The sequence below is a fragment of the Mycteria americana genome, chromosome 7 (genome assembly GCF_035582795.1).
Source record: "Mycteria americana isolate JAX WOST 10 ecotype Jacksonville Zoo and Gardens chromosome 7, USCA_MyAme_1.0, whole genome shotgun sequence".
Classification (NCBI taxonomy): domain Eukaryota; kingdom Metazoa; phylum Chordata; class Aves; order Ciconiiformes; family Ciconiidae; genus Mycteria; species Mycteria americana.
The window spans coordinates 56,342,333-56,370,044 of record NC_134371.1 but is presented as its reverse complement, the minus strand read 5'-3'; the positions used below and the strand labels follow the sequence as shown (position 1 = coordinate 56,370,044).

General features: G+C 39.7%; 1 protein-coding gene across 2 annotated transcripts; it reads left to right on the top strand.

Moving 5' to 3' along the window:
- GIPC2 (GIPC PDZ domain containing family member 2) lies at positions 1–27,712 on the top strand. Of its 2 annotated transcripts, none has more exons than XM_075508537.1 (6): positions 1–478; positions 8,518–8,703; positions 11,784–11,964; positions 15,258–15,367; positions 16,110–16,191; positions 24,646–27,712. In XM_075508537.1, the coding sequence occupies exons 1-6, from the start codon at positions 239–241 to the stop codon at positions 24,798–24,800; spliced, it is 954 nt and encodes a 317-aa protein (XP_075364652.1). In that variant the 5' UTR covers positions 1–238; the 3' UTR covers positions 24,801–27,712. The 2 variants fall into 2 exon arrangements, with proteins under 2 accessions (XP_075364652.1, XP_075364653.1); XM_075508538.1 differs by having other exon boundaries at positions 355–478; positions 8,302–8,703.

The window sequence follows — 27,712 nt, the reverse complement described above, 5'->3', positions numbered from 1 at the left end:
CCCGAACGGCCGGGGAGCGGGGGAAAGAGCGGGCAGGGGAGGAGGCGCAGCCGGGCAGCTCCCGCGCCCGCCGCCTTCCGCCCGCTTTCAGCGGCCCCGGGGCGGGGCGGGGCGGCCGGCGGCTCCGGGCCTCACCTGGCGGCGGCATGGCCGTGCGGGGCCGGGGCGGCGCCGGGGGCAGAGTCCAGCGCGGGGAGCCGGCGGCGGCGGCGGCAGGAGCCCGTTACAGGCGCGGAAGATGCCGCTGGGGCTGAGGAGCAAGAAGAAGGACAAGTCCAAGGAGAGCTCCAAGCTGGTGGAGAGCGAGGCGGCGGCGCCGGCCCCCGCGGCGGCGGCGGCGCCGGCAGCGAGCGCGTCGCGGCTGCAGTTCCACACGCAGCTGGCGCACGGCAGCCCCACGGGCCGCGTGGAGGGCTTCGGCAGCGCCCGCGAGCTCTACGCCAAGATCGCCGAAGCTTTCCGCATCGACCCCGCCGAGGTAGGGCCCGCCGAGCCGGGCATTGCCCGGGCGCGGCTCTGCGCCGGGGCCGCTGCGCTCTGCGGGTCGTAGAGGGGCCCGAAAGACGCAAAAAGGAGTTGGGGGCAGTTCTGTACTGTAACTGCCGGCGGGCATTTTTTTGCAAATCTTTGTGGACGTGGGTATTTTCCATTTTTTTGGGGAAAAAATTCCTTTTGCTATTTCTAAATTAGCATTACCGTACGGGAAAGGATATAAGCACAACTGCATTTCACTTTTACACGGAAAAACAATGATCCTTTTAACCAAAATATCTCTAGTGTGTTAGTTAACCTGTTGCCAGCCTGCTGTTTAACACAACTCTTACGCGCTGGGTCAAACCATTTGTATTACAGATGCGTGGAATAATTATTTCCAGTGCAGGAATTATTGTCCGTGGTGATTCGTTCCAGTTTCAAAAAAACCCCAAAAAACCCCATTAATGGATCCATGAGGGAAAATACCCAGAATGAAGGCGATGGAGGGTATAAATGCTTTAAATCTGACTACATTTTCAAATTCCAACTGAATGTGATGCTTGGAAAGTTTTCTGCTTTGCTAGGTAATTACTTTTAAAAGGCCCACTGTTTAAGTGAGGCTATTTAAATCTGTAACAGGATTTTTTTTTAACTCTGCTGCCTTTTTGATCTTTTTTTCTGAGCCAAGTTTTAAACATTTGTTTGGATAATGATTCATTTGTGTTTGTAAATGCATTGTTTTCTCTTAGTTAAAAGGTAGTGGCCGTATCAAGTTCTTCCTACGAAGTTCTATGAACCTTAACCTCTGAGTGGCAAACTGAAACAAAGTGCTAACATTTCATTATGCCTGCATGGGGCTGTACGGCCTTACTTGTTTTCTTATTTGTAGCTGGCTCTTTTAAAGTCGTAAAGACTGCTGCTAACAGACTTTGCTCTGCGAGTCTGCTGTGGCCTGACCTCGCAGCGTTTCAAACAGTAAATTGTAACAGAAAAGCGGCAGTAACAGTGAATACAGTTTAACCAGTCACTGTTGCATTAAGTAATTAAGAAGTACCAGTACCGTTGCCAGCCAACGCACCTATGTCCCAGACCTTCCCAGCTGCTTCCTGACCTGCTTCTCTGTTTTCTTTCGATACTGAGCTGCGGTTCCCCTTTTGTTCTGTTCCATCTCCAGTTATACCTTTTACTCTCAAGTTCTCATAATTGCCAGATTATCTTCTATTTTAGTTTTCTTCCTGTCACTGTTGAACTTTCGTTACTGATCTTTTGGCTCTACTGACTTGAGAAAGAACAGCGTTTGCCAGGAAATTCAATTTTGTTTGAATGGTGCACTCCTATTTCTCCTGCTAGATGTATGACCTGACACCCCCAAAGGTTTTAGAGGAAGCACCACATGTTTCATGGGCATCTATTGCCAGCCTTGTGCTGAACTAGAGAAGTTTCTTTCTTCTTCTCTCTTTTTCTCTCTACTGTCCCATTCCTATTTGGTTTTGGTTTTGTTTTTTGTTTTTTTTTTCAATGTGGTTTATTGGTAAAAACGGTTGGAGAATTGTTGCTGGAGGCACTGAACTTAAAATCTTTTACTCAAGAAATTCAGTTGGCTTTAAGAAACTAAGTTGTACAAAATGAAAATAGCGATCAAAAATATCTCCTGGTGTAAAGATGGCACAGCAGAGTGAAGGACCCGAACCTGAGAGTCTTGCAACAAAATTTTGGATGGACAAGATAAAATAGGATAGATGAGCGAATAGCAAGGAGTGCCATGAAACGTGAACTTATTAGCAACTGCTGAGCTTGCTGGAAGTAAGGAAAGACTTGATATTTTAAATGGTATTATCTATTAATTAAAGCTGCTTTTGGACAGACAGTCTGGTGTAAAGAATAATGCCAGAAGCTACACCTCAGCAAACTAAAAGACATTGAGGTACTCAAATGCCATTTGTAGGTGTTATCTATCTAGGAGAGTTTCTGTGACCTAGCTACGCTGAAGCCTATGGGCAGTGTGATACCTGAATGCCTTCGGAAACAGGTACTATCACAGAGATCTCTGCCCTATAGTGACTGAGGTGGAAAATGGGGGGGTGGGGGGGTGGGGGTGTGTGTGAGGAAGAGCTCAGCGTAGAGAACATTTGGCTAACTGTTGCAGGAGTGAATACTTTTCATATGATATGTGAGTTTGCTGTATTGTGGGCAAGGGTATGGATTCGTGGATAAGTTCCTGCTTAAGTGTTTTAGTACAATTCAGGATGAGCTATACTTGTGATCTGTCACTTCTCCTTTTGATTCCACATGGTTACAGCACCTCGTTTCCTCTTTGTATCGCATCTTGCAGGACCAGCTGAGTTTAGCTTCTGCTGGAGAATCTTTTCCAGGATCTGTGATTGACTGCCAACAGTGACAGAGCAAAGCTTGTATAAAACACACTATTTGTTGGACAGACACTGACAAAAACTTCTGTGCAGACCTGGATCATGGGTAGGGTAGGATGGGGACAGAACAAGACTGGTATAACTTCAAAGGGGATACTCCTTCACTCCTGTGAGGTTTGCTAGGCATCTGTGAGGGAGTGAGCTGTAACAGCAGCTTTCTGAGGCTTTTCCGGTACTTATCTTTCCTTGTCTAGGTATTTTATTCTTCATCCGTCTTCCTAGGTGAATATATATCTCGGTTATCCCTTTTGAACCTGACATTCAGCCTGCATTTCTGCCTACCTCTCTGACTTTTACCATGACTACCATTTCTTCTTTTCCTGGTCCAAACTGAATGTTCTTTCCACAGGAAGGTGGAGTGAAGACGGCTTCTAGAGATGGATTGCCTGTGTCATTAATATGAATACTGTTTGAGTTAGATCATTTTCTTGACTTTTAACTTAATTTCTTCAACAGGGTTTCAACAAGGAAGCACAGAGCTAAAAAAAAAATATAGATGCAATTCTTAACTAACACCACAACCCATCCACAGTTACGTGTATGTTTCTACTTGCATAAATAATACAAGTATCTCCCCTGTTTTTTCTGTAGAGGATGAAGTAGGAAAAGTAGCTGGAAAAAGTATTTGTGTATGGTCTTGGCCATTTAGGATTACTACTCCACTGTGACAGTCGGAAAATGTGTCAGGGAATGTTATGTTCCCTGTAAGGGTGAAAGTGCTAAGTGCAGCCTGTATGCTAAATAAATGAGCCCTGACCAAAGGACAATGTGGGTCTGTTAAAGCATTTGGTGATGGTGTGCTCCTGTGAGAGCACATGGTAGGGCTTTAAAGTATTCAAAGTAGCTAATTGGGCACTGGGAACGTGGATATTAAAGTCCAACTGTAGCAGGGCTATTTCTTGATCAGATGAGAAGGGAATGGTAAACCACAGAAGCTATATGGACTTTCGGTTTGCGTACTCATAATTTGCACTTCTGATTATTTTGTTTGCTTTGGAAGGTGAAGCATGGTGAGGCTGGTGAGGTAAGCTGAACGCTCAGCGGGTGTGTCTGTCAAGAGCCCATGGAGGTTGGGGTTTCTTTCACGGTGGAAGGAATTTTGCTTCGTAAGGGGAATACCGGTGCTTCCCGGTAGCACCAAGGGCAAAAATGCAGCTCCTTCTGTCTCTTCCAGTAACAAGAGTTCAGCTGCTGAGCTTGTGTCTGGGCTGTTCCACGAGCCTTGCCCCCCCATGCTAACCAGTTAAGTATACTGTGAGGCTGTGCCTAATTAAACTTTCATAGAAGTGTTTGATTTAAACCTGTTCGATTTAAACTTTTATGAAAGAGTACTGAAAAATAAGCCACTATGCTGAAACTTAGGTTTCTGAATAAAAATGACCTTACTACAAGAACAAATCTGAAGTGTATTTTAGGAGGTTAGAGAAAAGGGTCAGCTTGTGAAATCCTTATCACCAAACTGGGCGAAGTTTTAGAGTATATGCTTATCTGTTGAAACAAATTGTTCACAATCTTGCCTACAGACTAAAGACTTTAAATGAACAAACTTAACACTCCCTACAAAGCGCCTCCTCCCAACTCTATGGCAACAATTGTTTGCTTACTGTTCCCCGAGGCAGTGCTTAAATTTCACACCTGCATTATGTGTGATGCTTGCTGTGTTAATCATCTGTTTTTCAAATACTTTTAAGATGTATGGAAGAACTTACACTGTAATTCTTGTGCACTCTGGGTTTAAAAAAAGAACAATAAAACACTGAATGCTTATTTTATAGTACTCTGAGTGTATTTGGGGAGGCAAAGTTGCATACCTGATAGAGTACCGAAACCACACTAGAACTTGGAGGACTTGGTTACTCTTCCTGTGGCTGCAGCTAGTCAGGGCTCCCACATTTTCCTCAGGGAGGATGAAGTGAGTAAGGTACCTACAAAATGCGTTGGTGATTACTTGCTGTAATGATGCCTACGTATATAGGGAAATATGTCAGTGGGTGTTACATCTTGCTCAGAAGTAGAATTCCCATTTTGCCACCTCTTAAATAGAGCAAGTGATTATGATCTCCTTTGTAAAGTTATCTGAGATCTACTGATTTTAAAAGCACTTTGAATAGCTTCTGAGTATGTCATCTATCAGTCAACTTATTTTTGAGTTCTCCTCAAGGTGTAGGCTTAATATGGAAGATGAGAATGTAATTAATATATAGGATATGCAATACGGTGCTGCATATATACTTTATATAACACATGGCGTAACCCTCTTTTTCTTAGCTAATATAGTTTCTTTATATAACTCACAGTGTAACCCTGTTTTTATTGGCTAATGTAGTTTCTTTCTATTGAAAACACTGATGCAGGGAATAATCTGTTAGTAATCGTATCTGACAAATCTGTTTTATAAGGTTGTGTATAAGCCCTCAGTCCCTGCCAGCCGAATGGAATTTCCTTGTTCTGTGTGCCACACAAGATAACTCTCAGTGAAGGAGGTATCCTAGATACTTCATGACTGATGTAACAGTTATGATTTATAATGTCTTGCTAAAGTTGACGTGAAATGTCACAGCACTGGTATGCTGAGTTAAAGATCAAATGCATATGAAGGTTGAGGGTAAAAAGAGAGAGAAAAGACTTAACAATGAAAATTGCACATTCAGGTTTTTTTCTTGCTTCTTTTCTGGGTAAGGAAATTACTATCAAAAATATACCAAACTTTGAGTGGATGGAAGGTGTACTATAGTAGCTGTTGTTTAATTATTTAAGTAATATAAGCTGTTATTAGGTACCTATATGAAACCTATATAAAAATCTACAAAAAATGTCATTTTTGAATTGACAGGTCTCAGTCATGTACAAATAAAGCTGTGCTGTAACTGATAGATGGTGTAACTGTATATTATCCTGGGCAGATACATCTTTAGTACATTACTCTTTGCATATATCTGTTCTGAGAAAAAGCAGTTGTTCACTAAAGAGGATAAAGAATGATATAAGTTTTATTTTTGACTGGCTGATGCTCTCTCAGCCTTGTGGTTAGCACAGAACTGACTCACAGAAAATTCTGCAGACTTATAGGCTGTAGTAAGAATGCCATCCAGATGAAGGTCTAAAAAGAGAAACTCTGGATCGAGTTTCTAAATATCACATTTCTGCTCTGTTGCCAATTTTATCTATTCAAAGGTGTGACAGTAGTTACTAGATGATTGTCTGTTTGACAAGGTCAGATGAAGGATGCTAATGTCTAAAATGTAAAGACACAGTGCTTGTTGTTCATTTGTAAGAACAAGAACTGAGTTGCAGTTGTAAACTGGCCAAGTTATCATGTAGCCTGAGAGCGAGCTGAAAATGTATACGTGAACTTACATATAGTCTGTTTGAATTGAACCTTCCTGGTTTAAAAAAAATGCTGATGATTAGAGATGATGATTGTTTAGAAAATAAAATTTAATTTTCTGCTTAAAACCAGCTGAATTTCTCTAGGTGATGTTACTGCTTGACTATGGGTTAACTGAAAAACTTTGCATTACCTGAGAGAATAAAACTAATGTCTGTTAAGGGTGTGCTGTTACGACTCTCGTTGTTAGAGTAAGGCGTTAGATTGCAGTGGACGTTTGATGGATTATATAAGATAAGCAATTAGCCTTTGAAGTAGGGTTGGGTTTGTTTTTTATTTTATTTTGTTTTAAATAACAACTAAACAAGACCCCCCTCATCAAGAAACGCCATCTCACTACTAAACTTTCAGTTTTTAAAACCAAAACCCCCATAGTTATAGAATCTAAGTTCTAGAAAGCTTCATTAAATGCTCTCTGTGAAATACATTAGGAAAAGTATTCACCCCTCATTTGACCTGAAATAGATTTGAATAGGTTGGTGACTTCCGTTTCAATTTTTCTGCTGTCATCCAGTGATGCCAGAAGGAAAGAAAAGGCATTTGAAGTGTTCTGGTGTGGAAAACCCTGTAACTTTTACAAGCACAGTGAGGGAAGCCGGGAAGGCAGGAGGAGACCCTGCAATTCCAGGGAAGCACCGGGGGGTTCGGCAGGCCGCGGGCACAGGTCTGTGCCTGGGTTTTGGGCAGCTGGGCTGGCCCGCTGCTCCCCAGGGGCTGCCGGTAGAGCGGTTGCAAAGGTGAAGGACCCTGAGCGACGTCCTGCCGCTGTTTTTCTCAAATGCTAGTCTGGCTTCTCGCTGTGTACTACTTTTCATGTGTTAGCACTGCTTTTTCCATTTCCTAATTTGGAGCTGGTGTGGGCAGTGGCTGCAAGGGGGTCCAAGGTGCACTCTGAAGGAACAATGTCCAGCGGATATAGGCAAGGGGTAGAAGAGTATCTACTTTTATCTCTTGTTGTGTCAGAGCCATGTGCATCCTGCTGGCAGCAGAGCCTTTGATGGTTTGCAGCTGTGGCTTTGCCACCTGTGCTGGAGGACCAAATGGGGTAGCAAGTCTCCTCTTCCCCTGCTTCCATTGCATGTGAAAGATGGTCTTTAGGGTGCTCGTTGCCTCAGTGAAGTAGGTTTTAGGGGTTCTCCAAGTTTCTCTTGGAGCACAGAGCTTCTCTATTTTGGCTGCTGCCCTGTGCTCTCCAGTGCTGCCCAGGAGGAGGCTGTGCGGGGCCTCCCTTAGCCCTCACTCCTCTCCGGCTACAGTTGGAAAGGAGATGGGCAGGTGTAGTTACTCTAGCTGTGAGAAGGAGCACTGGGTTTGGTTTTTTCTTTTTTGGCTAGGCTATTCAGTACGGCCTGTACTCAAAGAGCAGAAAGCCCAAAGCCTGCCCGGACTGGCCAAATTCCTCCATGCCACACCGTGGTGGGCAAAAGCATCGTCTCTGTCCCCGAGCAGTACAGCTAGGTTAGTCTCATCCTGCCTATGCCCAGGACAATAAACCTCCCCGTTAAAGAACCACTAGTATAAGTGTGGGGAGAAAAAGGAGTGCCAAACACCCGGTGCTGAAGGGAAATCCCTCAGGGTGATTTATGGAGAGAAAATTTGCCCTTTTTCTTAAGTCTTGCTTTACTAAGCTGCTACAGAGATGACCCCCACTTATGCTGGAGGAAGGGCAGGAAGCTTGTTGGAGAGAACATGGTGGAACACATGGAGCAATATAAAACATTTCGTGCTCTCTCCTGACATTAATTTTTGATGAGCTCCCTTTTTTTCCGTGGAACTGCTTTCAAGGAGTTATATTTTGAAGCAGTCCCTAGTGATATTTGAATCCTGTGGAATTTAAGGTGGGTGAACGATGAAACAAAAGATGGTGGTGGCTCTTTGGTTTGGTCACTCTAACCTCTGGAACAACCTGTTCTGCTCTAGCTCAAGATGCCTGTGTCAGAGTTGGTGTGCTGGGACAGGCCGTGAGAGGCTGCTCACACAGATATGTCTCTCTCCTTTGCTCCCTGCCAGCTCTTATCTGCAGAGTTTGAGCTATTGATGCTTCCTGTCATGTGTGTGGATGGAGACTGTCACCTCTCCTGGGGCAGCTGGAGAAGGAGAGTTGTTGTCATTTCAGCTATGGATCTGTCAAAGAGGCCAGAACTATGCTCTCCTTTTATCTTCCTGTCAAGCTCACCAAGCCTAATATACTGTTAAAGATAACGTGTTTGCTGTCCTCCTGCACAGATCATGTTTTGCACTTTGAACACTCATAAAGCTGATATGGACAAGCTCTTAGGTGCACAAATTGGCCTTGAAGATTTCATATTTGCCCACGTAAAAGGACAACGAAAAGAAGTGGAAATTCTTAAAACTGATGATGTGCTTGGGCTTACCATTACAGACAATGGAACTGGCTGTCCGTTTATAAAGGTAAATTTGATTACCAGTGAAATAGGTTGTTCTGTAGAAGCTTCTGTTACTATAACAGTTTAATGATTGTTTTAATGATCCTTCAGAACTATAAAATCTTTTATTATCATATATATGGTAAGTAAAAGATAAAGTTGCTTTTCTTTAGGTACATCATTCAAAATTAGTTCAGCTATTTCTGTACTGCATGTCATTCAAAATTAGTTCATTTGTTCATTGCTTCTGTAATGTGTATCAGCTTTACAATGTGACCATTGTATTTTCTGACCTACCCTGAGGTGGTAGGCGTTAGGTACTGCTTGCATCTGCCCCCTCCTTTTTTAAAGTGATTTTCTGATGTCATTGATTAGGTGCTTATAGAACGTCTGTCACTCATGTGAGAATGAGATCATGTTCTTTCAGTCTTTATGACTGTTCACAGGGCAAAAGCCTTTGTGCTGTGTAAGAGTAGGTGCAAGTACAGTGCTTTTTCAGCTTTCCAATATTGTCGCCTTAGGTAGGTTGCCTTAGATAGGTAGGAAGGTGCTAAGGATACGGATTAACACAATTTACCGCAATTAACTTGAGTAGCAACTATGGGCAGTACCTGTACAATATATTAATCATAACTGCTTTCCTCCTCCTCTTCTGTATGACCTCCAGATGTTTGAGACAAGTAGAGGCTGAGGAAATGATGTTACCTTCCTTGCTAGGCTAGGTATTAGGAACCTTAATCACATTTTCTGTCTTTTTTAGATGCTTTGCTCTAATTTAATCCAATTATCCGTTATTAGTGAGGCATCGGCAATTATCTTCGATGACTGCTGCCCCCTTCACTGGTCTTACTGCTATTGTAAGCAGAACTTCTTGTATAGAGAGGTTGTGTTCTCTATTCATTCCTTAGCTACCATGGATATAAAACAAGATGTGGTTTAGAAATAGGTTTGCTTGTCTTTGTTGTGGAAAAATGTGATTGAGATCATGCTTGAGAAAGTTGAGATGCCGTGGAGGTTTCAGTAAGCAGTTTGGCAAAATCATAGTCTCATTTTTATGTTTATAGACACAGAACTCTGAATTTCTAGTGGTAGCATCCGTGCAGCCCATAGCATTCAGTCACGCTGCTGCTTTTGTGTGTGGTATTTTAAAAGAAGGCATTGAAAGCCGTTCTTCAGCGATTAAAGTTCACGTGTGCAGCACTGTACAGAGCGTTACTCTTTCTGTGCTTGGTTGGTAATATGGGGAGAGAGAACAGCCATCACATTGACTACTGCATAATTGGAGCAGACTGGAAAATCCTCACCACATTAGCAAGACAAGCTGTAATTTCCAGTAAATTGTATAAAACTTGTCTGAACAAATATATCGTTGTCTTTGTAGTGGTCTAATAAGCAGTATAATTAATATGGTGCAGTGTTTGTGGCAACGCATCAGTTTAAAGGAGTTTCTAGGAGCTTACTTTGTTGCTGTTACATATTTAGCTAATGGATTTTTTAGAACAGCATAGAAAATATATATACAAAAGTAAAAGCTGCATCTTTTTTATACTTGGTTGTCTAGGTAAATGACTAAGGAGAGACTGTCTCTACTTTAAAGTTTGATAGAATTCTTTTTGTTTCTATATTTACTTTCCTTGAAAAATTGTTACTATGTTCCATTATTAATTAATGATTAATATTAAATTTACCTATCTGTGGGTTGTTGAAAACTGTTAAGAGCTGTAGTAATTGGTGTTAGGATCCAAGTGAAGAAGAAAAGCTAAATGAGAATGAATTCAACACAGGGACTAAACATTAGTTGAAGTCTGGTGTGCACGCTTTTGAATCCTGGCACCTGGTAACAGAAATGAATTTGGGACCTGGTTTCTGGCGTGTGAACGATACCCCCCTCTTCATTCACCATGGGGCTTCTTTTTGGTTTTAATCTAGGTTAAAGAAAAAAGTGCTAGAAAGAGTTAAGCTCAGCCTGAAGCTAAAAATTGTTGCAGTGTATTATAGGACACTGAGCACTATCACACTTCCCACTGACTCTCTCAAATGGAGGCACATATGTGGGCTCAGATGTGCGCACAGAAACTAGAAGCAGGTTTCTGAGATAGTTATGCAGCTAGGCTAGGTGTTATAGTAGTAGGTGGTAATATGTTTATCTCCCTTGTCTCAGTGTTAGCTCACTCAAAGTTAGCCTGAACAGCATCAGTCTTAATTGAAAAGTACATTATTCAGGAAGACACTAGGATGAAATTCATATCTCTACAAAATATAAGATATTCTGCTATGTTATGGCTTTTCTATTAAATAGCCATAGGATAATGGCTTACATGACTTAGACCCTTGGTAAACAAATGACAGCATATAACAACAATAAATAGAATCAGTGAAAGTGTCCTTTAATTGACTTGATATATCACAGAGATCTTCTAAAGATGGTTTTCTTTTCTCACTTTTTAAATTCCACTTCATAAAAACTATAACTACTAACTTCTGTTACATTTTATGACCTTTAGACCATTCGTATTCCATGAGATGGCATTTAGAAGAATTTCTTGTTCTTTATTGTTATTTCAGAGGGCATACGTTAATATGCGCCTGTATAGCTTGACGAGGAAAATGGTAGAGATTTTATCACGATAGATGGGTCTTATTAAGACTAGCCCTTTATAGTATGTCATTTTTTAGTATATCACACACATTTTTTTATGTCCCTGGACCATACTTGAGAAAAGTTCTGTTCCTATGCTTGTCAAGCTTGTCAAAATAAAAACCCAAAACTCAATTAAACATTCACGTTACTGACATGTTTGGGTTCAGTTTCAAAGCACAAAAATATTAGCTTATTCAGAAGCCTTAATTTCTAAAGAATGATTGCATTCTTTTTTTTCTCCTGTTGATTTTATATTCAATGCTTATTAAAATACTTTGAAAAATAATGCTTTCCAAACTATGTTTTATGAAAATCTTATAGACAAAACAGACTGCTGGTATAATAAGTTCAATGCTATTGATGTTAACTGACATTCTTGAAACTCTGTGGTGTCATCTCTTTACCTTTTAAAGAAATGTTTTTAATTTTTTTTTTCTTTTTTTTTTTTTTTCCTTAAACAATAGCGAATCAAAGAAGGTAGCCTTATGGACCAAATCAAGACGATCTGTGTGGGTGATCACATAGAGACTATAAATGGAAAAAATGTGTCAGATCGTCGGCATTATGAAGTTGCCAAAATGCTAAAAGATCTGGAGAAAGGTCAGATGTTTAAGCTGGAGTTGATAGAGCCTATGAAAGCATTTGGTGAGTGACCTGACTGTCCACCTTGTTCACTGGATACTGAAATCCCAACATTGAATTGCATTCTAAGTTTGTTTTCAGATTGCAGCAAGGTGTCCACCCAAGGTAAGGTAACTGCTACAAGAAAGTATGTTTGTTCTTTTCCTTTGAAGTGGGAAATTCACAAATGGATTTTCTTCCATCCTGCTTTCTCCAGCAGTCATCCTGGTGGGGGCTGCCTCAGCCTGAGTCTCGGTCGCTCGATTCCTTTGCCACCACGTGACGATGCAAAATAAGTACAGGAATTGTTTCATAGACACAGTTTTAAAGCACGGATCACTTCGCTAATGTGCTGATCCTTGAGCCTCCTCTCCTCTTTTCCTCTATTGATACGTAATCCCTGTTCATCTGTGTGTCAGATTTTTCTATTTCTGTACCCTTTACTGGGGACTGCACTCTCTAATGCAGAAGGATGCTGCAGAAAACACTGTCTGGGATTTCCTAGAGCACCTCCTTTGCTGCGTGCTTGTCTGCTCTCCCCAACTTTTTTGTGGATCTCTGATCGTACAGCAGGTGTACTCAGAATTGGAAGAAAGCAGTGTGGCAAAGCTCTGTCTCTACCTGCCACCTGCATGCTATGAGAAGGTGATACTTATATAGGAGGAATGCATACCTACTGCTAATCCTTATGTGTATTAACTTTATCAATGTGGTAAACTAAAAAAAAAAAAAAAAAAGTAGGTTTAGCTCAGGGAGTCAAAGTAGAGACTGAGTTTTAGTTTTTGTTCTCTCAATTTTTTATACCCCCCCAACCATATGGCATTTTTCTGTAATAATAACTTCAAAATTCTGCTAAATTTTAAGTGTGTATGAGTCCTTGTGCACATCTGCACTAACAGAATGTTCAAGATCAGCATCTTCACCAGAGCAGCAAAAGTTTGGAATGTTTATTTTTCAAATCTTTTTTTATCTGTTAGTAGCTTACAACTGCTGTCATACACCAGTCTTGACACTTGGTGTCAGAATAGCAGCAGAAATTGAAAATGAGAGAAATTTGAAGATTTCTTTTTGCTTTTAGTGCTTCTGCGAAGAACGAGGGTTATGAGTTAATCTCTAATGTGTTTGGATATAAGTGGATACTCCTGTTAAGTAAATGTGTGTGTCATACATTAAGCTAAAGTAGTATTACATATGTATGATATTGCAATTAGTAATATAGGAATACCTTGTTAATATGGGTCTGTAATTTGTATTCAATGCTAAATGTGTTACATAGTCTTTTTGTAAAGACCAGGGTAAATCAGCATTTGATTGATGACTTCAGCCATTATTTAATAGTAATTACTTTAGTCAGGTGATTAAGATACCTTTTAGTCTGCCTGTGATGTAGAGAAGGAAACCTGCTAATTCTATGTCAATACCTTTTATCTGACATTGAGTTAGGAGGAAATCAGAACTTTTTGGACAGATTTTTTGAAGATGTACATTATTTTTTTACCCTACAGAAATTAATTTTCAAGTTGCAATGCCCAGTATGTTAGAATATCCTGCCTCTAGCCTTAGGTGCAGTTAGGCTTTAGGCAAATATTTATTTGAGATACTGTTTAAGCTGCAGCATGCTGAGAATAGCCCCGGAGGAGATGACAAACAAGACCCAGATCCTGCTGGACAAGTAGGTGCTGAATTCCTATTAGTTTCAACACAAGTTTGTCAGGGTATAGAAATAAGAGACAAGCCTGTGTGTGAAATTACTATCTTTTTTTTTTTTTTTTCTCCCAGCAGAATGTGAAATAAGTATAATTTACTGGTTGGATATCTTTCTACCATGTGCACACAGGCTGCCTCAGCTACTGTAGGCAAGGCTTGTAGCATAGAATTAAAGACTTGTCTGAATAAGATTGGTCCTTACCAGTCACAAGCTGGCCCTCTATGAACTGGTGAAAAATGAATAGAAACAAAGTAAAGGCAGCATAACACACACTCTATATGTAAATTACATGAATATGAAAAGTAGTTTCTGTGATGGCCAGAGAGCTTTGGTCTGAAGTATTGCAAATAAAGGTTATGTCAAATCATGAGTTTTAAGGTGCTGATGGTGACAGAACTAGAGAAAGATATATGTTGTATCAGGGATGACTTTTTGAAACAAGTCTAGCAGAAATAATTACAATCTTAAGGATGTTTGAAACTGTCCTTGAAGCAATGAAAGGATTAAGGAAAAGTGTTGATCCTAAGTATATTTGTAAGAGACTGTGCCATATCTATTTGTTAAAATAAAAACAATTAAAATTTACTTGTCAAGAGTTGTTCTGCAGAATAATCTGGATTTTTGACTACTTATGCAAGAATGATGAGTTAGAATCTACCTGGGCAAAGTGAATATAGCATGTTAAAGTCTTGCCTTCAAGGAAAGCTTATTAGAAAGGCCTGCTGGTAAGAAGAGAAGTAATCTGGTAGAGAAAACAGCACAGTTAAAAGCAGTTCTGCAAAATTATCTCCTCTCTTCTAGCACTTTCCAGATTAACTATGTAACTCCCATGTCAGCAAGTAAATTAAAGGCTTGCCACTCTTGAATGTAAAATTATGTCCTAGAACAAGAAAGCCAAATCTGAAATGATTCCATACTCCATTTACTAACTGGGGTGCCATTACCCAAGATTAAAGAAGGAAAGCTGAATTCAAGTAAAGAAAACTTTGGGTAAACCCAGATATTCTTGGTAGAGATTTATCAGGTGTGAAATCATGACCTTGGTGAAACCAGTGGAAAAACTCCTGCAGATCTACTTACGGACATTTCACCGATGTGACTCTAGTAATCAAATTGTTAGCTCAGCTTCATGTGGCTCATCATGATCTGTTTAGCAGTGGTGTTTGCACCAGTCAAAGATGGAAATGTTGCAATGCTAAACCTGCTACATAGTTTGCCTGTAAAGACCAAGATAAATCAGCATTTAGCTGATGACTTCAGCCATTATCTAATATTAAGTAATAAATACTTCTACTTTTCTGTAGAATAGGGAAATAAAATTATACAAAGAGCATATATGAAGTTGAGTGCAATTATCCTGCACAGATATATTGGTTAATGGAAGTCCTAGCTTCAGTGCAGTCAAGTGGATATCAAAGTTTGAAGACAAGAAATTGTCAGCAAAACCATACTTAGAATACAGTTAATTTATAATTAAATTTTTACATACATCTAGATACTGATTAGAATAAAAAGTGAAGGTAATGTAATAGCCAAAGCAGATACATCGTATTCTGACATTGGTTTTATTTGCTATTCTTTTCTTTTTTTGCTGTTGTTTTGTCTTTAGAAAAGCTGGAACCAAGGTCCAAAGGTGGAACTCTGCCAGAGGCTAAAATCTCCAGAGGGAGAGAAACGCTTCGGCTGAGAACCAGAGGCCCTGCTACTGTGGAGGAAATGGTATGGTTGACTTGGGGCCCTTCAATAGTTTAATCATCTAGTGCCTGATTTATTTTTCCCCAAGGTCGATAAGGTGAAGTAGGAAGGAAAAATCTGGATGTTACAAAGCTTGCGGGACTTAAGAAGAAGACTGCCTTCTGCAGGGAGAAGTGCTTGTATAAAGTTGAAGACTAGCAGGGATAGGATGGGACTGAGGACTCTGGAAACAGAGAGCCTGTATTTAGATGTCGTGGATTACACGGATGAATTTAAGGTAGATGAGACCAAGGAATGTTCAAAAGAGGGAAGAGAGAAAAAAGAAGAGGGGGTCGGTTGAAGAGTCGGTCCTGTTTCTGACGCTGCAAAGTGCATTGGGCTGGTGTAAGGGTTGTTGTTAGGAGAGGCTAATAACGTACTTTGACATGAATATGTGTAAAAGCAGGATTAGGGTTTGGAACAAGAAATGTTATTTATTCTGGGTTCCTCTAAAGCTGATGAGGATTTGATGAAGATCCATATTGTCAGGAGATGTAAGGCCCCTGTTTAGTTAGAATGCGAGAGCTGTGTGGCTTGACGTTAGGAGGAAGGCTCAGGTTTGTGAGAAGAGGGAAAGAGAGTGGAATAACGTGTTTTACTTGTAGGTTTTGTAAGTCCAGGTGGCTAGGATGGGAGTAAGGATAATCAGTGGCAAATTGCTCGTTATTTTGAAATCTGCATGGATATAATCATACTTTTGCTCTTTTTCTCCCTTTATTTCAACAAGCCAACTGAAGTTGAAGAAAAAGCAATTAAAAAAGTGGATGAGCTTCTTGAAACATACATGGGGATAAGAGATATTGAATTAGGTGAGTTTTTAACAGATACATTACTACAAGATTAAACCATTTCTCATTTTCTGCAGTCTAAAATTCATTGAGTACTTTAGTCTCTGGATGTAAGCGAAGCAAAATTTGTCCAGCTTGTAGTCTCAAAACTTGCCTGTATTTCTGCAAGCGTGTGTCTCCGATAAAAGAAAGAATCTCTCACTACAAGCCTTATGATGGAATTAATTAATCCTCTATTCTTCCTGCACCTTATCTATACACTATTGCATGAATGATTTAGTTGTTTGCCATTAACTGTCTTCACTGTATTCTTTCCAGCATATATTTCCTACCGGAGCTTGTGTGTACCACGTTCCAGGACTGTTAAGGATAAGCATGTCTACTTGCTTTTTTGCTCTTTCGCCCCTTGGCTTAGACACTTCAAAGTTGATCACTAAAGTCTGAATCTGAGATCTTCATCAGTGAAAGGGCAACTATTTAGCAAGGGAACCGACAGAGTAATTGCACAAATTTATCCAATTCTCTAAAGCTTGTGTTCTGAAGAACATGAGAAATTTTCCAGAATATTTACTAGCTATCACAATCATCAATTTATAAGGAAAGAAACTATTCAACCCCAGTCTTGTAAGTTCCTTAAAACTGCACCAAACTTATCCTTGCAGCTGTTGCTTCTCTCTGTTAATCTGGGAACAACTAAATAGGAACTTCTGTTTGTATGGGAAGAAGCTGAAGTCTAGCTGCGTAAGAAGTGCCGCTGTAGCCAGCTGTGGTGGGGTGTAGTCCTCATGCGATCTTGTGGAACTGCTAATACTGAGACAGACAGGAACGTATTTATTGTTATGATAGTATCTAAAAAAATCAGCCAAGAATTAGGAAAGGATAAGCTAAACGGAAAGCGATCTTGAAAAGAAAGCTTTTATGAGAGAGAAGTGGAGGAGGCAAAGCAGAAGAGAAAATAGGTCTGACATGAAGCTAAGGGCAAAGCAGGAGGGTTGGGCAGGCAGCAGTTAGTGCAGAGGAATGAGAACAATAGGAGATTATCTGAATAGCCAAAAGTCCTTTGTTGGCTCGCTCCGGCAATGATCTGATTGGCAGCTTCTATTAGTTTTCTCACAGGAAAAATTGTAGGTGAAGTATTATTTGTCCCCCAGCCTAAGGTAGAGGTGGGCTTCCTGGCATAGAAAAGAGAGCGGAGCTGCCGAAAACTTGTGAATTATTTTGTAGGTAATATCTAAGCTTTCCAATTCCCAGAAAACTAAAAATTCTCAAAAATTTTGTTCCCAGCAACTCTAATATGTGATGCCCCTGCCATGTTATATGCTCCCGGGAGCCCTGTGTGGTGCTGACCCTCTGTTTAGGCTAGGGAGGATCCCATGTCCTATCGCTCTCCTGCAGCCTCCACCGCTCGGTCCATCTCTGGGTCAGACTTCAAAGCTCCGAGCCTCGTGCCAGCCATCCCTCTGGGAGCTGCTTTTGTCCTGCAATTGTTGCAGTCCCAGGCTTCTGGAGGCTCCTGTCCTTGCAGGTTACCTGCAAGGTCCCTAGGCTCCTGGCCCTACAGGAATCAGCTGCTACAGGTGTTCTGGTTTTGGTGTCCGTAGCCCAGAACCCTGGGATCCTAGGCTAGAGCATGGTTTCTTGGGATGTTGAGGTGTGCTGTGCTCTGCTCTGGGACAGAGAAGCAAGTTCCCATGGGAACTGGTGTTCCCTGTGTTTTTGGCTCTCAGTACCGTAAGAGGATGGCTCTTGTACAGTAGACTGAGGAGTTCAGCTTTCAGCACGTATGGCTGAGCTGATTGCCAAGCACCTGGTAGAGTTTTCCCATTAATTCCTTGATTCCCCCCCCCAAAAGATCTAATGTCCTTCATCTTTCAGTATGTAGTTTGGAAAGTTTCAAAGAATGCCTTAAAAGAATACTCTAAGAAGGAGGAGGAGGTCTTTGCCCTCAAAGATACTCTCTTCTTCCCAACTGTGTTGTTGTTTTGCCCTTCACCTCTTCCTTCTCTTCCTTCCAAAAAGGTAGTGAAACAAAGAGAAACTGTCAGGATTCAAAGACTACAGGGTTCACGTAGCTTTAGTTTGCACCTTTGAAGCCATTTTCTAAAGTTCAAATCTTAGAGTTGAGGGCCAATGGTGATGACAAAAAAAAAAAAGTTTTATCATTTTTAAACAATTAAACAGCTCTAGGACTCTTTAGGAAAGGAGAGCTAATCACCTGTCACGAATCTGTTCAATTAACATATGTCAGTTTTTCATATACTGGATGTGATCAGTCACCCATGAAAATGAAATATGAGGAAAGGATTCATTCAGAGAATGCCAATCACCACTCAGCTAGAAATTTCAGTCATTACTCAAGCCAGATTAGTTGAAAATGCAAGTCATCACAATGCGACAGCCGACAAGTGATTAAGATCTCAATCATTGCTCACTCCCATGCAGTTCTGTTTGTCAGAAGCTTTGGATGTCAGTTAATATTGCTCTTTCATCTCCATTAAAATGACACTTCCATGGTGTGATTGAATTCTAAAACAGTGCCCCAGTTTTAAGCCAGAAGTTAGAAAGGAAAGAAAAAATAATGTAAAATTACAGAGAGAATTAAAGATGAGATAAAGCCCTTAATTTTTGCATAGTTAAGTATCTTGACAGTTTCAAGAACGGCTGACTAAATCTACACACAAATCCCTAAGTTGGAGCAAAATGCTTGGAAATCATTTAATGGAAATGCATACACTTTTTTTTTTTGGCACAGTTTTTTATTTTCAGAGATCTAAATGCTGTTGCGATTTACATACCTGCCCTTTGAATGCACTTTTACCTTTTTACCTCTTTATTTTACTGAAAAGTGGACTTAATCTGCAGAAGGGACACTTGGCTCTGGAAATGTATTCCTCAGCCATTTTATGGGCACATTAGAAACTGCGCCAAGGCTTGACTTCAGCCTTCTTTAAAACATAAATGTGCCATTGAGAAATAATTCAGGTTATTTTAAACCCTGTCAGTGCTTTCTGGTAAAGGAACGTGAACAGTTGATTAATAGGAAGGACTCAGGAAGCAGTGTTAGTGAAAAATACTGGTGGCATTTATTTTTTAAATCAGTGAGGCTTGAATTGTTATGGACTGTATTTGATCCCAAAGATTCTGTGTGAGAGGAAGCCTGGATCCATGGGACCCAAACCCAGAATGCTACCAATGGAAAAATGATGGCAAAAAGGCTTCCCATCCAACTTTTGGATCCAAACGATGGCTTCCCATCCAACTTTTTTCTCTCAGCATCTTTTGGCTAGCTCTTCCTCCACTGATATTTTGTTCTATTTTTACGCTTTTGGATGATTATTTCCTTTTTGTTGTTCCCTAGAATATTGTCAGACATTACATATCTTTGCATATTCTCCATCTCTGTTTGGAAGAATTTCAAATCCACTTCTCCACTCTTGACTTTATTTTTCAAATGTACCGTCTAGTCAAAATGTCCTAACAGGCTTAAACCTTTTATCACCCAAGCTTCTTCTCTTGGCTCACTAGTCCAACCCAGCAATATTGGATAGATGTTTTTATCTTGAAATGCTTTGACTAAAGTGATATTCTCCCTGAATCTGTTGTTTTCTGCTCCTTCTGTCACCAGACTTCCTTTCCCAAAGGATTTTATTGTATACACTCTGGGGTATATTGTTTATGACTGTTCATTTATGCTGAGAGAATAATGGGAGTTTTGTGAAAAAGGGAAAGGTAGCAAGTCTGGTTAAACAAGAAACATCTCCACTTCAAGAAGAATTAGTACTTAATAAAAAGAAACAAGAAGAAAGGATATTTCTAATGGTTCCTTGAGTGCCAGATCTGACAATGTTCAACATGAAACTAAAACCAAGTAACGTTAAACACTGGAAACTGCAATGACATGCTTCATCTTCTGTCATGTTATAAGGAAGCTGAATGTGAATTTTAGCTCTTTTAAAGTGTCAGGCCAGAATAATAATATTTGTTACCTTTTGATGAAGGCAAAGCTTCTAATAGCATTACAGCTAAATAAATATTGACGTTTCTGTTAAGACTTCTGAAGAAGTTTTTTTAAAAGTTACAGGATAGGATATAGGTAGCGAAACCACTATGTAAGGTAGATAATAACAATGGCAGGCAGGTTGTAGCTTTCATGGCTTGTGCCATATGTGTCTATCAAAAGTGAAAATAAGGATTTTGTGAAAGAACTTTGAAGTTATTTTAAAGGGACTAGGTTTAAAAAGCCAACACACTTCTTTGTTCATATTCTGGGAAGCCTGATATCCAGCTTCTCAGTTAAAGTTGAGAAGACTTCTAATTCCTTTCATCACTTTTAAGTTTGCTGAACTTTTCACATTTTATGTAAAAATTTCTCAGGTATGAGCATTGCCTGAAGTGAGATTTAATAAAAACAACCCCAACCTCTGAAAACAATTGGGGCTATCTGGAGTGTGGAAAAATATCCTATTGGAATAAAATTCCTGTAATCACTTATTGTGCAGCTGTTACAAGAAGCAGTGGGGGAAAGGGAGGGGAGTGGAGGCAATTTGGCACGGAGCTGTCACCCTCTGAGAACCAGTGAAGTTTTCTTCAAGTTGGCAAGTATCTGCTAAATGCCTTGGCAATCAGTAGTTTTTGATTTGCGTTGGGAATTACGGGAACTGCAGATGTCATTGTGTAGACGTGCATATTCTGCACAGCTGTGCCGATGAGGGGATGCCACCCCGTGTCTGCGCTAACTGCCTGGGGAAAGAAGAACATGCACGCCGGGCGACAGAGAAGACTGGTCAGCTGTAGTGTTCCTGTATGTCTGCACCTAGTGAAGCAGGGCTCAGCTTTGCACATTCGCATACATCAGTGGTACAACTTGGGTGTGCAAATGGGGACGGGTGGCTCGCCTCTCGCGGTGGGCTCTGCTGCACGGCAATACGAGCCCGCTGACACTGGAGGTCAGCACCAAGCTGGCGAAAACGCGCGCCCCGGCAGCGACGCTCCTGCCACCTCTCCGCAGAAGCCTATTTCGTTCCATCGGGTGAATCTGGGAAGGGGAATGTGCTTTAATAAATAGAATACATTCAGTGTACCCTGGTAGTGCTGATCACAGTTGCTCAATACAGTTGGAAACACTTTGATTTGAGGTTGCTGCCTTCGCAGGGCGGTGACGTTCTGACTCCTGCTCGACTGGGTTGGAAGTTGTCTCGATGATCGAAGTTAGTGGATTTTGTTTTCAAGCTTGGTAAATCTATAATAAACTGATTTTAAGGTTCTATTTCATAATCTGAGAACCTCAATTTTTAAAGAAAATTGTGTTTGAAGTAACATTTTCTGTTAATGACAGAGTTTATTACTGTGTAATTCTGAGGTTTCAGCTAGGGCAGTGGGACTGTAGTATAAAGCTGTGTTGTTTTATCGCTGCTGTCTGTGTCATATGGCTCTTTCATACGTCTTGACCAATTTGTCTTAAAACTGGCTAAATTCCTTGTTCCCACCCTTTCTGGAACACTTGTCTAGATCCTCACTCTGTTGATGGCAACTTTTTTTTAATATCTTGAGTAACTCTATGTAGGCATGTTTGCTCTTGTATTGCCTTGCACAGCTCTTCTCCCTTCACCCCTCTGCCAAAATCTATATAAAGTAACTCCATATCCTGGTTCATATCCAGAAATCTGTGGAGCTTAAATTACACCCTTAACCTCATTACCTCCAGGGTTGCTCCTCTGTAAGTACCTTCTTATGCCACGGTGTCAGGGGATATAGGGTGGCATTGATAGGACAAATATTTGTTTTCTGCTTGTCAGGAACAAGAGTCCCCTGTTTAATGCCTGTTTCCCATCCAGACTCCTCTGAGTCAGTGTTCCTGGGGGAACTTCACAGGGGACACAGAAAGAATCAACGCAACAGGGATAGGGTTTATTCTGGCAGGAAAACAGGTTTTGGGAGTCCTTGAGAACCACTAGTGGTGCCCAGGAAGCAGGGTTACGCTTGAACTGTCTCAATCACAGTATTTCATTTGTCAAGATTTACATAAATTTTCCTTGGACTGCTTTGTGTAGTTTGGCACACTGTGATTCAGTTTGAAGCCTCATGTCTGAATGTAGTTAAAACCAAAACTTCAAATTTCTTCAGAATTACTGTTGCTGATGTCTACAACGTGGAATATAGCTCAAGTTTGCTCACAGCTTGTTACAAATTTGCGTAACAGCACACGCTGTTTGCCAGAAGTTCATAACTGTCAATAAACTTGAGCTGAGTTTCAGGTCAACAAAATAACATAAAATACATTTAATAAAACTTCAGAGCAGGGGAAGTTTCTTTTCCTTTGTAACAGAGAGATTTTGCCATGTTGATACAACACAGTGCATGCAGTAGACGGCAGACTGTCCCAGTGAAGACAGTCTTCTGTGGCTTCAGAACTTCCTTCCCGTTCTCAGGCACTGTAATACAGGTTTTCCACTCGGATATCCCTCTGAGAAAAGTCTAGACGCTATCAAATCCTTCAGTGTTACACTTGAATTTGATATACTCATGAAGAAAGTGGTGGTTACTTAATGTACAACAAAAGATGGAGGACATCTTGCAGTTTAAGGCAGATGTGTAAAGTAATCACAAAATGAAGCAGACTTTGAGGGTTTCATCTATTGTACAATACCATCATTTCATGTGAATATGAACAGAGGCTGTGGAGCAGAGATACAGCTCAGAAAATAAACTGCGTTCAGCAGTGCTGTTTGTGCTGAGTCTGTTTTACGGTCTTCTGCATCCCTCAAACCATGATAGCTTGCCGCCAGTAGTTCTCGTGGCCTAGCTTAACCAGGAGAAACTCGGTGCTGACATTTTTCATCCTTCAGGGAGCTGCAGGTGCAGACTGAGAGAGGTTGGAGCCCTCACAGTTTTCATTTGCTCTAGTGACCCTGGGTTGCCAGCATCCAGTGTTGTTTGGGATAGACCTATAATTTGTTCCAGAATCTGAGAAACTGCACAGTGGCTAAAGGTGAGGGATGAGCACAGCAGCTAAGGACTGAGTCCTAAGCAACGACCCCAGTGTAGCCATTTCCAAACTGAAGTCTGAAACTTGATATAAATTCTGATACTTTGATGTTAAATGAGAGAAAATGCTGTACAGCATGGGTATACAAGATATCACAGTCTACCTCTGTTGTATCAGAACTCTCTGCTTTAACTTTCCTGGGTACGAAGATGTTCCTCGTCTTTGGGGGCTCCGGTTTATTGTGCACAGCAGCAAGGCCTTTCCCATGCTTTTGCACAATTTCAACCATCTGGCTGAGACTTCCAGAAATAACTTTGATCTTTTTCAATTCATAGTGGCCTAAGCACAAACTTTCCCAGCCTTGAGGGTGCTGGAAATTAAAGCTTTGCTTTTCAGAGCTGGAGGTAATAATAACTGAAGCAAACTCGTGCACTGAAATTAGTTACTCTTCAGTTTGGATGGTATTGAAAAAAATGTAGATCCAAGCAGAAGAATCATGTGGCTCGCAATAAATGCCTCAGTCTCTTTACTACCTGGAGGTGTTTTTTGGGTTAAAAAAATAAGCTAAAGTTAATTAAAATTAAATAAAATTAAGCTGAAAAATTAAACAAATCTGTTTGAGGTCATGTGGTAGTTTCTTGAGAGCACAACTTCTTTCAGGCAATTGCAAACGTACTGTGTCCAATATCTAACAAGCCAGATTTTAATTTTCTCTGTATTTTACACAACACATTAGTTGAGCCTAGTATTTGAATTCTTGTTTCCTAAATTAGGGTAGTAGGGTATTCAAGTGTTTTCTCTAGGCATATTTATCATTATGCCTTTCTAAACGCAGGTCACGCTCAACATTTAAATTCGTAAAATGGGTTGTTGCTAGCAAACCCATACTAACTTGGTTGCATGTTGCAGGCTGTATGTCGTTTTCCATGTTCTAACCCTATGCCTTTTGGCTTTCTGTGAAAAACTTGGCCACTTTAAACTCTGACGTGTTGAGATCTTTTCTTCATTGTTTAGAGGAGAAAAACATTCAGGTTTGCCTTTTGATCTTTTGGTTTAGATCAACAAGCTCATACCAAACTCACTGAAGCTGGTGATGAACTGGTATGGGTCTTGTTATCGCAGAAGAGTTGTGCTTAACCTTGTTTTTAGACCCATGCTTCATGTGCCTTCAGTAATGAATACAGAATATAATTTAATAACATTAAAATGAAGGTTCATTGAATTAAAAATTAAACCTCTGCCAAACAAACAGAAGAATATATAACGAGCACTCCAAGGAAGCTCTCCTGTTTATCAGAGCAGAATGTAGCCGGTGGGGGGGGATTTAAGTACATAATTACTATTGAATCCTAAATTCAGTAGGTAAGGTTTACATCTCCCTAAGCTGACTTTACCTGGTTTTGAAAATAGACATTCAAAAACTATCTTGGCCATATATGTTAGCTGTCACTTTCATGATAATTACATTATTTTGTTTTGTTGCTTTTTAGCTGCAACAATGGTGGAAGCTGGAAGAGACAAGAAAAACCCAGATGAATTTGCAGTGGCATTGGATGAAACTCTTGGAGACTTTGCATTTCCAGATGAGTTTGTCTTTGATGTATGGGGAGCAATAGGTGATGCTAAGCAAGGACGACTGGAATGAGAACTGTGCAGTTTATCAGTTCCCATTTCAAAATACCAAATGATTTTCAAATATGTACACCAGAATTTTAATACTTTTATTGATATTAATCCAGGGTGCTCTGTATAAGTATTCTTATCTGAAACTTTCTTTTGGAAAGGAAGGTTTCTAATGGAAATATGAAGATAAACCCAAAGTTCTGACAACTGCACATTTAAAACAAACATTTAATTTACATGTAGAAATCACTGTGAGGAGGGTGTCAAGAAGATATATTTGTACAGACATTTTATGAAAATTAGGTATTTTTTTATTGTACATACACTTTCATATCAATATTCTGAAGAGTGTTAGACATATGCAACAAAGAGTTTGGATTATTTTATCTCTTCTTTAGAAAGGTTTATAAACTTGTTGAAAAACTACCTAGCTACACACTGCAGTTACCTGGTGTTCTGTTGTCCTTATGTATTCACGTACACAAAGAGCTGTGGAAAACCTAAAGCCTTAGGTTTTCTTACAGTTTGGCCTGGGCGTAGTCTTTTCTGTAGACAGAGCTGGAAAGCAGCTACCCTGTTTCTGAAGAACCTGAGTTCAGGAGAAAAAATATTCTTCTGAAACATGAGAACTAAGATCTTTGAATGAAAAAGACTTGCTTTCATTTGAGTCATAATACACACTGTCTGGGTATTACTGAGATTAAACCAGGAAGCTGCTGCTTTCTTCAGATGCCATATTATTGCAATAGGAACTGCATAGGAAGAAACAAATGTTAATTTTGATTACTATTCATATATTTGAATAATATCTGTGATCTGGCACTGGAGACTATAGTGTACGACTAAGTGCTTCATTGATTTTTACATATGCTAAATGATTTGCTGAGGTCCTATGGAGTTCCCCTGTTGTCTGGTTTTGTTCAACATGGCAACATAGGAGAGACATTGAAGGTGTTCAAACCTGGAAGATACCATTGTAAAGTCAGAAACAATCGCAGTTTGGATGAAAATGCATGCCTAAACCCTGAAAAATACATTAAACTAATTGTAGATGTTAGGATTTCCAATTATATTGTACATAAACATTTATTTTAACTGATAATATTTTACTAATAAATCTCAGGTTATTAAAAGTGAACTGTCTCAACAAAACTGCTATGCCTGCATTCATCCTCCTGTTCACTGTATTTAATGAAGAGCAATGCAATAAGTTTTGTTTTTACTCATAACTAGATTATCAGTTTTTATTGTGCTTGGTTTTAATCAAGACAGATATTTGCTCATTTGTTTGGAAAAAGCTACTTTCAAGTGATTATTATAGCCAAATAACACGTCATGAGTGTCCTTGAAAATGAAATTGAACAAGAATGTGGGGCCTGACTTGGGAAGGTGTCATAGCTTTTTAGTATTTATATATTTGCATAAGGATACAAAATAATAGGTATTACAAAAGTTTTTTCTAAATCACTACCTAGTTACTTTTCTTCTGAGGAAAATGTCTTTCACTGTCTTGCAGAGATCTCTTTAAAATAAAGGCTATGCTAATAATTGTACACGTTCTATGTCAATGATTTTTTTTTTTTTGTCTAAAACCATGACACTTTGAAGTATCATTGAGAGAACAGGTCCTCATTCTCTTTACTATGTTATTTAGGAAGGCTCTTAAACTCCGCTTCAGTCTTTTGCACATGTTACAATAAGTGAATATTTTTTCTAGTTATGAAATATTGCATGAAGTCTTGTAAGTACTGTTCAGTGGTCTTTCAATGGGGATAATCTCCAATTTTATAAATGCTGTTGTGAATATTTTGCTTTTGTATCTCTGATTTAAGGACAAGCTTTCTCATAATATAGATATTCCTTTTTATGAAATGAGTACTACAGAGCGGTATGGAGGTCATACATTTTATTGTATTTAAGAAGTTCAAGGGTGTCAAAACTTCTCTTAATTGTAATAGTGCCTCATATCACCACTGTGGGATGAAATCTATATCTTCAAGCAGGTGTGATCATTATCAATTTCTATATGTAGAAATACTTATAGATACAAAAATTTAGGCTATTCTCAAGTTATGAGAAGTAAAATATGTCATTTTACAAGAAAATTTGAATTTTAGTAAAACTTGAAAATAAAATTAAACTTTTTTAAGGAGGTGGTTAAATTTCATACATCCAATCTCTCAACTGGAGTCATGAGGATGTATTATATTGAGAAAGGAGTGTAATTTTAGGAGAGAGAATACAAGGTGGATAGCGTTTCTCTGTATTTAATAATTGCAAGTCTGAGCCCACAATCTCCCGTTGCAGTTGAGCACATTCTCTGTCTTGCACTGGGCTACTTTAACTAATGTACTCTTGGTAATGAAGACTTAAAGTATTGTGGGCTATATAATTTATTCTTTAAACTTCTTTTAGGTGAAAATATAAACTGAAATGTCAAGAATTCCCTGGCAGTTTTAAATTGTTTTATATAAAACTCAAATGTCAAATTTTGTGGAAATTTTTATGTACACTAATGTTAGTAACCAACATGCCACTGATTATAAATTCAATTAAAGTTAAGAATTCCTTTTTAAACAGCAAAAAAAAAAAGTACTCTAGAAGAGTTGCATTATAAAATAATACATGAAATGTTACCTGTAGCAGATAACCCCCTCGTGTTTTGGCTGTTCATTTTATTTTGAGAAATTAATGTTCAATCAGTTTATCCTCAGAGGGTAATTTGTCTCATTACACTGATAAAATAGTGAGATAAAAATAATCTCTGAAGCTCTAATTCTGCACAGAGCTGTCTCTTGTCATAGTGGCCTATCTTTGTGCAGTTTGTTTCAGAACTAAGATGTAAATAGTGATTGCAATTTTACTAGCATTTACTGCAATAAATTATGTCGATATATCTTAGTAATTTTTCTGAGTTCTTATTTACGCATACAC